The following is a 13572-nucleotide window of genomic DNA, read 5'->3' as shown; positions in this document are numbered from 1 at the left end:
TATAAATTTTAGTGGTCCAAGATCCAAGTCTATATTATTGCAGCCCCTGCTTTGGCTGATCACTACAATAATATCACAAGGTAGGCCTCCAAGCCAATTGCAACAACTATTTTGCAATTCTTGGTTTATTAATCCAATTAATATGCATCCATAAACTATTTAGGCCGCTTTGGCGTCACTAAACAATTTAAGCAAGTCAACCCCATCACACGATGCCAACCATGCATCTATGAATGAGCCTAGGCCTTGTAGATTTAGAGTAAACACTTTGGCGTAAAACTCGTGGTCGAAAAGGCTAGGAACATCAAACAATTATGATGGACGATGCGTTTGTTTCAAAACAAGACTTATATTTTATGGGGAAAAGTGTGATACTAGTTTTGTGAATATAATATCCAATATTAAATTTCAAACAATTACTGGGCGCCGCCTACCCAGACATAGTATAACACGGACTACACATACTGGGCGCCGCCTACCCAGACAATAAAACGGTCTCTAACTACTATAGTTAAAATAAATAAGCATAAAATCAAATAGCATGCTTATCACATAAGATATCAAATAATGCCCAATGAATAAAATCAAATTTTATTCTCTAATTAAATGTGGATTTAAAATTACATTAATTCGAAATTAATATAACAAAATTTATTAATCCAATTAATAAACTAATTAGGGATACTTTATAATTAAATTGATTCTGAATCAATGTATACAATCAAATTGATTCTGAATCAATGTATACAGCCCAAAAGAAAAGCCCCAATTCCTTTTCCTTCTCTATTCTGTCTCACTGCATCAACGAATTATCTAACCAATTAGTAAACAATCACCAATTCCAAATCATCACTTGTGTTTCGAGCTTTACATCCTCAATTAACCAATCAATAAAATGGATGCTAAAACAATCAAAGAGGAGAAGGCTGAGGTAGAGATCTGGCAGTATGTATTCGGCTTCACACCAATGGCCGTAGTGAAGTGCGCAATCAAGCTCGAAATCGCTGACGCCGTCGAGAGCCACGGTGGCGCCATGTCTCTGCCCGACCTCGCCTCCGCCGTCGGCAGCATCATGCGGTACTTTACCCACCGCGGCTTCTTCGAGCTCAACGAATCCACAAATCAATGCTCCAACACTCCCTCGTCTGCGGAATTTGCGCTTGCGAGAAGCCAATCAGTGACTCGTTCCAGATCCACGGCTGCAACCACTCCTACTGCACGCGATGCGTCTCCAATTACGTTGCGGCGCGGCTACAGGAGAGCATAGCCGCCATCGGCTGCCCCGTCCCCAGTCCCCGTCGATACGACGCCTCTACTCTCAGACCAGATCTTCCGCCCCACCGTCGCCCTCGCTCCCCCCGCCTCCGAGAAGCAGCCGCCGATCAAATCGAGGAGTTGCAGAGAGATTGGGGTTTGTTGTTCGAAGATCATAGTGATTTTAGATTTCGTTTGAATTTCGTGAAATTTCCAATTTTGAATGAATCAAATCAAATCGGATTCGATTGCAAGAATTTTGAAATCTTATTTCATAATTTTGATTTCCAAAATCATCCACAAATTAATTAGGAAACAAAATTAATTATGAATCAAGCCCTGAGCTCTGATACCACTGTTAGGAATTCTTGTATTCATCTAATGAGCACAGCGGAAATTGCATACAAGAATAACAGATCTAGATTCATAATCATATTGCAAGTTGAGCATGTAAAACACAACGAAACTAAATCTTACTTGTTGTTGTGTTTTCTTCTACGATTGTGTCCTGCAAGTTGAATCCACTACTATCGAGGTCCACGTGTATTCTGATCCGATGCAGGAACAATTCCTCGGTACAATCGCTCTATAGAGAAAGCTAGGAATTCTCTACAAAGCTTTACGTATTTTCTCTCTAATGTTACGATATTTCTCTTCTCCCACAATGGAGAATAAATAACCATTATATAGACAAAGAGTCATTAGGGTTTCATGATTGTTGGGCTTATGGACTAATTATAATTGTAGCCCAACTATAATTATTTAATCCATATTAATCTAATCTAGCCCATATCCTTTCAGGAATTAATACAAATGTATATCACATGTATTAATAAATATAATGATAAATTAGATTAGACACTATTTTCCTTATTTATTTGTTCATTAGCATTAATACTAATATTTTAGAAGGAAGGACCTAGCTAAGATGGTTATGATTAGTTCTTAATTTCTTGTAACAATTCATGGGAAGACTATTAGGAAAGAGGGGAAAAATTATTGGAAAATGTTAAATCCACCATTCTTTACTTTTTTTTAATCGACGAATGTTCAACTGTTATTTAGAACAAATTCCCATTAATATTTTGGCTCTGGCTATTGCGCTATTGCTATTGCTGCTTCACTTCATCTTCATCTTCATCTTCATCTTCATCTTCATCTCTCTCTGTAAACAGCCATGGTTCTCAGAAACCACAGCTGCTCCCCCATTCATGTCATTCTCCTCTACTTCTGCATCAGCGCTTTCGCTTCCCTCGCCGACGACACCATCTCCGGCAACCGAGCTCTCTCCGGCGACCAAACCCTCGTCTCCACCGGAGATAACTTCGTGCTCGGCTTCTTCAAACCAGGCAAGTCTCCTCGCCAATACATAGGCATATGGTACAACAAAGTCCCCAAACGAACCGTAGTTTGGGTGGCCAATAGAGATACCCCTGTTTCCGACCCCAATTCCGCCAAACTCCTGATTTCCGCCGGAAACCTAGTTCTGATCAATGAATTAGGGGCTCAGATTTGGTCCACCGCTGTCAATCAAACGTCTTCAGCCAATTCCAGCTTAGCTGCAGTGCTTCGCGATGATGGAAATTTGGTTTTGAGCGATGGCTCCGGCTCAAATCCGAGATCCGGACGAATTCTGTGGCAGAGCTTCGATAATCCGGTGCACACGTGGCTTCCGGGAGGGAAAATTTCGTATGATAAGATCACGCAAAAAAAGCAGCTCTTAACTTCGTGGAAAAATGAGGAGGATCCTGCGATGGGGCTTTTCTCGCTCGAGCTTGATCCGAATGGGAGTCAGTATCTGATTAAATGGAATAGGAGTCAGGATTATTGGACCAGTGGGGCTTGGAATGGCCATTTTTTTAGCTTAGTTCCTGAATTGAGGTTGAATTACATTTATAATTTTAGCTATGTTAATAATGAAAATGAGACTTACTTCACGTATTCTCTGTATAATCCTACTATTATATCGCGTTTTATTATGGATGTGTCGGGGCAGATTAAGCAGCTTTCATGGGTTAATGGTGATTGGAACTTGTTTTGGACTCAGCCGAGGGAGCAATGCCAAGTTCGTGATTATTGTGGGGGATTTGGTAGCTGCCAGAATGCATTGCCGTTCTGTAGTTGCTTGCCGGGGTTTAGGGTTAGGAATCAGAGGGATTGGGATTTGAATGATTATTCGGGTGGTTGTGTTAGGGAGATGAGCTTGCAGTGTAATGGTAATAATACTGGTTCGAATGGGAGGAGAGATAGGTTTTGGTCCGTCTCTGATGTGAGATTGCCCGTGAATGAGGAGCAGTTGACAGTTGGGAGTGCTGGAGAGTGTGAGTCGAGTTGCTTCAATGATTGTTCCTGCACGGCTTATGCCTATGAGGAAGGAAGAGGATGTTCTGTTTGGAATGGGGAGCTGGTGAATCTGCAGCAGTTGAATGAAGGAGATGGTAATGGTAAAGTGATTCACATTAGGCTGTCTGCCTCTTCACAAGTATTTTCTGCTTCCAAGAATAGTAAGGGGTACATGATTGGTGTTGTTGTGGGCTGTGTTGGTGGTGGCTTGGTCATTGTGGCTGTCATAGTGGGGTTGATTTGGAGGAGGCGGAAACGTGCAATTGGGAGTTCTAAAGCAGTGGAGGGTTCATTGGTTGCATTTGCATACAAGGACTTGCAGAATGCAACCAAGAACTTCTCGGATAAGTTGGGAGGTGGTGGCTTTGGATCTGTTTTTAAGGGGACTTTACCTGATGCAACGGTCATTGCTGCTAAGAAGCTCGAGAGCATCACACAGGGAGAGAAGCAGTTTAGGACAGAGGTCAGCACGATTGGGACGATTCAACACGTGAATCTTGTGAGGCTCCGTGGCTTCTGCTCCGAAGGTAGCAAGAAGCTGTTGGTCTATGACTATGATTACATGGAGAATGGCTCCTTGGACTCGCATCTCTTCCACGCGAACGAGACCAAGTTCCTGGATTGGAAGACGAGGTACCAAATCGCCCTTGGGATCGCTAGAGGGCTGTCGTATCTTCATGAGAAATGCAGAGACTGCATCATCCACTGTGATATAAAACCAGAGAACATATTGCTGGACCCTGAGTTCTGTCCCAAGGTGGCGAACTTCGGCCTGTCCAAGCTCGTGGGGCGTGATTTCAGCCGTGTCCTCACCACCATGAGAGGAACGAGAGGCTATCTAGCGCCTGAGTGGATATCTGGAGTTGCCATAACAGCCAAAGCAGATATCTACAGCTATGGGATGATGCTTTTTGAGTTAGTCTCCGGAAGGAGAAACTCTGAGAACTCGGAGGATGGGACAGTCAAATTTTTCCCCTCGTGGGCAGCCAACGCAGTTGTCAATGGAGGCGACGTGCTTGGCCTATTGGATCCTGTTTTGGACAGAAACGCTGATGCGGAACAGGTGATACAGATTTGCAAGATTGCCTGTTGGAGCATCCAAGATGATGAGAACACAAGGCCTTCAATGGGCAGGTTGTTCAAATTCTTGAAGGCCTAATGGATGTGAACGTGCCTCCAATCCCTCGTTCGCTCCAAGTCTTTGTTGAGAGCCAGGAACATATATTGTTCTCCACTGACTCATCCTCTACGGACCAGAGCTCGCAGGCGAAGAGCAACACCTCAAGTGCTTCGACTAACTCCAAGAACAGCGCGTTGTAATCAAAGGGTTAGAGCATCCACAACCGTGCGCCAGCGGCACGGTTGTGGGCCCGGGCGGTACTATTCATGCCTGCTCTCTGGCAAGAGCACAACACCCACAACTGTGCTCTTCCGCAAGGACGAGCACAATTAATATAAAATTCAATTACACAAAAACATTTTCATAATACTAAAATTCATTAAAAAAACCACAATAAAAATAACAAATTACAAATAAAATAAAAAGACATAATTAAAATCCTAAAAATTAAAAATTACATAATTAAAATACTAAAAATTAAAAATTACATAATTAAACTCCTAAAAATTAAAAATTACATAATTATTGGCTAATATAACCCGAGGAAGACTACGCATCCGGCGGCACCAACCCCAATTGTTTTTGGAGACTCAATATCATGGACTCGTGCGTTTGAAGTTGCGTAGGGGTCATAGTTGACCTATCGGCCATATTGAGTTGGGCCAAAAGGGTCCACAACGAGTTGTTCGGGGGTGGAGGTGGAACATAGGGTGCGGGTTCGGGAGCGGGGGCAGATGGAGTCGCGGCGCGACGTCGTTCGGCCGCCGCCTTCTTCCTACCTTGCGGTCGGCGTCGGGAACCGCTTGGTTGGGCATCGGGGCTACCCAAGTTAGCTTCGGCGAGTTGGCTAGCCACTTCTTCGCCGGCGTCGGATAGGGATGCCGACCGTGAGCGTTTGGAGGAGCCGCTAGAGGAGGATGTTATGCCTCCCTTATACTTCGGGTGCGTCCGCGTCTCCTGCCAAACGTTAAGATATTTGAACGACTTACCGTTCATGGATTGGTAGGTGCTCAGCGAGGCGGTGATGATGTCGACCTCGCTTCGGCCGCTCCCAGCATTCCGGGACTCCTGGATGAAATAGCCGTTGAACTTGCCAATTTCTTCGTTGGCTCGGCCGATGCAGTTGCGCACCATACTCTCGTTGCGCTCGATCGTTCCCGGCGGCCGGTGTGCATTGTACCGGCTAGAGACGCGCCACCAAAAGTGATCGCCGGATTGGTTCGTTCCAACCACCGCATCTTCGGAGATTTCCAAGTACGCCTTGAACAATCTTTCCATCTCCGCCGGTGAGTACGGTGTGCGGACACCGGCGCGAGATGGAGGATTCGGCATTTGGGAAGGGGCGCGAGGCCTAGGCTCCGGTGTCCACCCGTAGCGCCCATCGGAGGCACCTTGATCGTCGATTGGGTATGGCCGGTAGCCACTCGGAACGCCCGAATCTTGGGTGAGAGGAGGGGCCGAATATTCCGTTTCCGGACTATGAAACGGTTGCGAACCGAACCATTCGGGGTTCCAACCGTGAGAGCCGCTTGGGTTGTCGTCGTTACCGGACATAGTGGTGTTGTAGGGTGTGAGAGGAAGATGAAAATGGATATGAGAGATTGATGATGAGAATTGTGTAGTGAAAGTGTGAATTTTTTGGAGTGAAATTGGGGGTATTTATAGATGAAAGTGTGTATTTTTGGGGTAAAAAAAATAAAAAAAAAATTAAAAAGTGGGGAAAAACGGTTATAAACGGATATAATTTTTTGGGGAAGTGAAAATTTTTTTTTTTTTTTTTTATCGATTTTTTTAATAAAAATCCGATTTTTTAAAAAAAAAAATAAAAAAATGTTTGAAACCAACGGCTATGCCGTTGGCGAATCGGAGACCGCCACGTGTGCGTCCGCTGGCACGGACGTGCTCGATACATCGAGCAGCGCCGTGCCAGCGGCGCGGTTGCAGCGGTGGCGGTCCTTCGCCTTACCGCTGGCACGGACGGTGGTGGCGCCAACCGCCACCGCTGCGGATGCTCTTAGTCCTACTTCGCGTTGACACGATTGGATACACACGTATGCTTTTAGAATCCATTGCAAGAAAATGTTAAGCCATCTAAATAAAACTGAGTAATGTTAGGAATCTTGACATAGGCAGGTGAAGCTCGACTGAGCTGTACTATAGAGTATATATATGTTTCATTTTCCTGTTTTGTATTCATAGCATTATGTGATCATGATTTACAGTTTGTAAGCTTGTTGTATAGATAGCAATATGTTGATAAAAATCATGCCTTTCTGTTATTTGGCTTATATATGTGTGGATAATTAGGAATTCCCTATTTTACCCTTAGCCAAAATAGGAATAGTAAAATATTCAAATCTCAAAAAAACAAAAAAAAATGTTCTTGAAATATAGTACTCCTATTAGATTAGTTTAGGTAAATTATATAGCTCGGAATAAAGGCAGTGGCAAAAGACTATAAAGTTAGCTTAATTAAGTTAATATTTCCTTATTTAATAGTACTAAGAGCATCCACAGTGGTTGACCGCAGCCGTCCGTCCGTGCCAGCGGCGAGCAGCGGAGTACTAAGAGCATCCACAGTGGTTGACCGCAGCCGTCCGTCCGTGCCAGCGGCGCGGCACCCGCTGCTCGCCGCTGCTCGATGCATCGAGCACGTCCGTGCCAGCGAGCAGCCCACGCGTCAGCTGTCCATTGGCCAACGGCAATGCCGTTGGGAATTTGATTTTTTTTAAAAAAAATCGGATTTTAATTAAAAAATCCGATAAAAAAAAATATTTTCCCACTTCCCAAAAAATTATATCCGTTTTCTACCCACTTTTAATTTATTTTTCAATTTTTCCACACCAAAAATTCACACCACACTACACAATTCTCATCTAAATTCCCTCATTTCTATTCTTACAATTCTCAATCTTTCTTTCACTCACAAAAAAAAAATGTTCGGCTCCGGCGATCACCCCTCCGGCTCCCACGGTTGGAACCCCAATTGGTTCGGTTCACAACCATTTCCTAGTCCGGAAATGAAATATTCGGCCCCTCCTCAAACCCAAGGTTCGCAAGTTTCGAGTGGCTACCGGCCTTACCCGATCGACGGCCAAGATGCCCCCGATAGGCAATACAGGTGGACACCCGAACCACCCGTACCTAGAGCGGGAGGGAGCGGCCCCTCTCAAACTCCTCCTCTTCCTACTCGTGGTGTCCGCACCCCGTACACTCCGGGGAGATGGAGCAATTATTCAAAGCGTACTTGTCAATCTGTCGTCGGTACAATCAAAACCAATCGGCTAGAACAATCGAGCGCAACGAGAGTATGATGCGCAATGCCATATACAAAGCCAACGAAGAAATCCAAAAGTTCCAGGGGTATTACCTCCAGGAAGAGCGGTCGGCAGGTAGCGGCTGGAGCGAGCTTGACATCATCAGTTCCGCCATGGCGACCTACCAATCCATGAACTACAAGTCGTTTAAGTACCTCAACATTCGGCAGGAGACGCGGGCGCATCCGAAGTATATGGGACGTATATCATCCTCCTCCTGCCCCTCCTCCAAACGGTCGAGGTCGGTCGCGCTGCAACTCCATCTGCCCCCGCTCCCTATGTGCCACCTCAACCCCCCACCAACTCGTTGTGGGGGATTTTGGCCCAACTCAATTTGGCCGATAGGTCAACTATTGCCCCCGAGCAACTTCGATCGCATGTGGCGATAATACGGGGTCTCCAAAGAACATTGGGGGTAGAGCCGGATGAATAGTCATCCACATAGGTAATTTTTATTTTTTAGGTGTTTAAATATGTTATTTTTAATTTTTAGGATTTTAATTATGTAATTTTTAATTTTTAGTATTTTAATTATGTAAATTTTAATTTTTATTATTTTTATTATGTAATTTTTAATTTTTTTGTAATTTGTAATATTATTCCTGGTATTTTTAATGCATTTTAATTTTGTTGAAATGTTTTTATTTAAATTGAATAATAGAATGGTGGGACCCTTGAGCTTGTTCATGCGGAAGAGCACGAATGTGGGTGTTGTGCTCTTGCCTAAGAGCATGGAGTAAAAGTGGGAGCGGGCCCACATCCGTGCTCGATGGCAAGAACACGGATATGGATGCTCTAATATTTTATGGTCTAATTTGTTTGTGTTTTTTTGGAATATTTTAACAATAAATCAGTACTATTTCTTTTCTGGCTAAAGGGTATAAGTAGATGATTCCTATTTCCTAATCGTGTCCAATGGGCATGCTAATAAATTGAATTACTCTCTTGCATTGACTTTTTGGTGTCAACTTCTACCCTGTCCAATCACATAAATGGAGACTGGGTCTTTTTCTTCATAAAAATTAAAATAAAAAGATGATCAATATATTAAAAAAGACCCAGTCTCAATTTCTATGGACGAATATTCAACTTTTATATACAAAAAAACTTCTTAAAATTAAGTATTTTGGCTTCTGGTTATTGAAAGCTGAACTACCATAGCTGCTGCACTTCAATATCCAACTCTTCTCTCTCTCTCTCTCTCTCTCTGTTATCAGCAATGGTTCTCAGAAGCCACAGCTGCACCACGATTCATCTCATCCTCCTCTACTTCTGCATCAACGCTTTCACCTCCTTCGCCAATGATACCATCTCCGTCAACCAAACTCTCTCCGGAGACCAAACCATCGTCTCCGCAGGGGATAATTTCGTGCTCGGCTTCTTCAAACCAGGCAAGTCTCCTCGGCACTACATAGGCATATGGTTCAGCAAAGTCCCCAACCAAACTGTAGTTTGGGTGGCCAATAGAGAAATCCCTGTTTCAGACCCCAATACCGCCAAACTCCTGATTTCAGGAGGAAACCTAGTTCTGCTGAATGAATTAGGATCAGAGATTTGGTCCACCGCTGTGAATTCAACATCTGCGGTCAATTCCAGCTTAGCTGCAGTGCTTCGGGATGATGGAAATCTTGTTTTGAGCGATGGCACCGGCTCAAATCCAAGATCCGGGCAAATTTTATGGCAGAGTTTTGATAATCCGGTGCACACATGGCTTCCAGGAGGGAAAATTGCCTATGATAAAATCACTGAAAGGAAGCAGCTCTTAACTTCTTGGAAAAATGAGGAGGATCCTGCAATGGGCCTTTTTTCGCTCGAGCTCGATCCCAATGGGAGCCAGTACCTCATAAAATGGAATAGAAGTGAGGAGTATTGGACTAGTGGTGCTTGGAATGGCCATATTTTTAGCTTAGTTCCTGAAATGCGGCTGACTTCCTACTTTAATTTTAGCTATGTTAATAATACGAATGAGAGTTATTTCACATATTCTATGCATGATCCTGCTGTTATATCTCGCTTCATCATGGATGTGTCGGGGCAGATTAAGCAGCTGACAATTGTTAATGATAATGATTGGAACTTGTTTTGGACTCAGCCGAGGGAGCAATGCCAAGTTCATGATTATTGTGGGGGATTTGGTAGCTGCCAGAATGCATTGCCGTTCTGTAGTTGCTTGCCGGGGTTTAGGGTTAGGAATCAGAGTGATTGGGATTTGAAGGATTATTCGGGTGGTTGTGTGAGGGAGATGAGCTTGCAATGTAATGGTTCTAATGGGAGGGGAGATAAGTTTTGGCCTGTCACCGATGTGGGATTGCCTGTGAATGAGAAGCCGTTGACAGTTGGAAGTGTTGGAGAGTGTGAGTCGAGTTGCTTCAATGATTGTTCTTGCACGGCTTATGCATATGATGAAGGGATAGGATGTTCTGTTTGGAATGGGGATTTGGTGAATCTGCAGCAGTTGAATGAAGGAGATGGTAATGGTAAAGTGATTCACATTAGGTTGTCTGCCTCTTCACAAGTGTTTTCTGGTTCGAAGAATAGTAAGGGGTCCATGATTGGTGTTGTTGCGGGCTGTGTTGGTGGTGCCTTGGTCGTGGTTGCAGTCGTGGCGGGGTTGATTTGGAGGAGGCGGAAACGAGCAGTTGGGAGTTCTAAAGCAGTGGAGGGTTCATTGGCTGTATTTGCATATAAGGACTTGCAGAATGCGACCAAGAACTTCTCGGATAAGTTGGGAGGTGGTGGCTTTGGATCTGTTTTTAAGGGCACTTTACCTGATTCAACAGTCATTGCTGCTAAGAAGCTCGAGAGCATCACACAGGGAGAGAAGCAGTTTAGGACAGAGGTCAGCACGATAGGGACGATTCAACACGTAAATCTTGTGAGGCTCCGTGGCTTCTGCTCCGAAGGTAGTAAGAAGCTGTTGGTCTATGATTACATGGAGAATGGATCCCTTGACTCTCATCTGTTTCACGCGAATGAGATCAAGTTCTTGGATTGGAAGACGAGGTACCAAATTGCCCTTGGGATCGCTAGAGGGTTGTCGTATCTTCATGAGAAATGCAGGGACTGCATCATCCACTGTGATATAAAACCAGAGAACATATTGCTGGACCCTGAGTTCTGTCCCAAGGTGGCGGACTTCGGCCTGGCCAAGCTTGTGGGGCGTGATTTCAGCCGTGTCCTCACCACCATGAGGGGTACGAGAGGCTACCTTGCACCTGAGTGGATATCTGGAGTTGCCATAACAGCCAAAGCAGATGTCTATAGCTATGGGATGATGCTTTTTGAGTTAGTCTCCGGAAGGAGAAATTCAGAGAGCTCGGAGGATGGGACCGTCAAATTCTTCCCCTCGTGGGCAGCTAACGCAGTTGTGAATGGAGGCGACATTCTTGGCCTATTGGATCCTGTTTTGGACCGAAATGCTGACACAGAACAGGTGCTGAAGATTTGCAAGATTGCTTGTTGGTGCATCCAAGATGATGAGGACACAAGGCCATCAATGGGGCAGGTTTCTCAAATTCTTGAAGGCGTAATGGATGTGAACGTGCCTCCGATCCCTCGTTCGCTTCAGGTCTTTGTTGAGACCCAAGAACACATAGTGTTCTTCACTGACTCCTCTACTGATCAGAGCTCGCAGGCAAAGAGCAACGCCTCCTCAAATGCTTCGTCTAACTCCATGAACAGCGTTTTGTCATCAACTGGCTAGTCGGGTAAGACACTTAAGTCTTGACACGATTTGGATACACAGATACACATGCATTTAGATTCTGTTGCAACAAAATGCTAAGGAATCTAAATATAACTAAGTTGTGTCGGAATCTTGACATAGCCAGCTGAAGTTTGATTAATTTGTAATTATAGAGTATATATAATATATGTTTTTATTTTCTCGTTTGGTATTTATAGCATCATGTAATCTAGATATACAGTTTGTAAGCTTGTTGAATAGATAGCCATATGTTGAAAAAATCATGTCTTTTTGCCTAGTCTATATTAAAGAGATCGTCTTTTTGCATAGTCTATAGTCTTAGCTACCGGCTCTCTTTCTCCGGCAGCTTCTGGTCTCCGGAGAAAGCGGCCCCACATGGGAAACAGGTAAAGAAGCATCATTGCAAACACAACCGCTCTAACTCTGCCCCAAACAACAGTGAAAAAGAGGATGGCAACCAACAGATACAAACCAGGGTTGATCTTGCACGAACACGGCCTTGTCACGAGGCAAATTTCTTCATGATCAAACGACTCGTTCGAGGAGAGAGAAAAGCTGGAGCTTCCGACTTCAGGCTGCAAGACCTTAGCCTCCTCAACTCCTCCGTCTCTAGTTGTTTTGCCATTACCAAATATCTGCAGATGACTGGAGATTTTCCGGAGTTGTCGAATGCTGCCACCGGGGACCTTTATCTTCTGCAAGAGGGCAGAAAAGGGGTCAGTTAACTCGATTTCGAAAGCGTTGGTGATAAAAAAAGGGAAACTAACATACTAACTTACTAACCAGTGAGGCTTTGGGGAGGAGGATTTCAAGAACATGAGAAATTGGCCTCTTTGAATTGTTTCTTTGTCTTGAACTTTTGTGACACTTTTTCTTGTGATTGGCATTGGTTTGATCTGTTTGGGTTTCCAACACCAGAGGGTGGAAGCAAGAGAAGAGACTTTTCTTCATTATCATGAAAAAATTTGCAGGGATTTTGATGTTTTTAAAGATTGAAAATGGAGAGGTAAAAAACAAGAAATTGAGGAAGAGGGATTAGTAGAAGTCAAAGATGTAATAAAAACAAAGTGGTGCATTAGTTGGGTAAGTGGCTTGAGTTTGTTATTGTAGAGCCGGCAATGCCAATTTTTGGCATTTTTTTTATGCACCAACATATTATCGTATATTCTCTATTTCTAGACATAAAAGTGTAGTGCTGTAATTGCTATTTGATCATATTATATTCACAAAATTTTGAATTGAATAAGAATATTGACTTGTTAATAGATAGAAAGTGAATATTACTCGAAAAAAATTGATCTCTTGCCTTTTTCCTCATTTTATTTTATTTTAGTTTTCCTTTATCGTTGTACTTTTTTATTTTCCTATTTCATTCTGCCGTATAGAGTAAAATATTTGGGTTATTTAAAGGGCCCAAAATATGTTGAATGAATGTATTTTGTGGCCGGCCACTTTAAAAATAAATACGGTTTTAAATTGCATAATCTAAAAATACGTTGAATGTAATTCATATGAAGTCGATAATATGTATTCGTTCCAAAAATAATGTCATAATCGTATACTCTCTCCATCCACAATTACAAGACCAAATTTGATCCGGCATAGATTTTAAGAAATATAGCAGTAGTAAAAAATGAATGCAAAAGATAAGTGGAAGTTGGATCTTTTTTGGGCTTATTAATCATGCCCATGATCTAAGAACAGTAAGCCCAATAAAACAATGGGCCTCTATCGCGATATTAGGAATTTAGAAATGCAACAATTTCATTAAAATATTAGAGTGTAACAAAAGATTAAGAAAATACCGAGAAGAGGGTAATAATACAAAAGGT

General features: G+C 43.2%; 1 protein-coding gene and 1 pseudogene across 2 annotated transcripts; both read left to right on the top strand.

The window, feature by feature from the left end:
* The first annotated feature begins 2358 nt into the window (after positions 1-2358).
* LOC121743580 lies at positions 2359-5007 on the top strand (annotated as a pseudogene).
* Positions 5008-9161: 4154 nt separating this feature from the next.
* Positions 9162-12851, top strand: LOC121745310 (G-type lectin S-receptor-like serine/threonine-protein kinase At2g19130). 2 transcript variants are annotated; one of them, XM_042139160.1, is made up of 2 exons: positions 9162-11741; positions 12180-12851. In XM_042139160.1, exon 1 carries the CDS (start codon positions 9254-9256, stop codon positions 11735-11737), a length of 2484 nt encoding a protein of 827 aa, XP_041995094.1. In that variant the 5' UTR covers positions 9162-9253; the 3' UTR covers positions 11738-11741; positions 12180-12851. The 2 variants fall into 2 exon arrangements, with proteins under 2 accessions (XP_041995094.1, XP_041995093.1); XM_042139159.1 differs by having other exon boundaries at positions 12087-12851.
* Positions 12852-13572: the final 721 nt, after the last annotated feature.

Source organism: Salvia splendens, chromosome 8, assembly GCF_004379255.2.
Source record: "Salvia splendens isolate huo1 chromosome 8, SspV2, whole genome shotgun sequence".
Classification (NCBI taxonomy): domain Eukaryota; kingdom Viridiplantae; phylum Streptophyta; class Magnoliopsida; order Lamiales; family Lamiaceae; genus Salvia; species Salvia splendens.
Note: the sequence above shows the minus strand (reverse complement) of the source record. Positions and strands in the feature narration are given on the sequence as shown.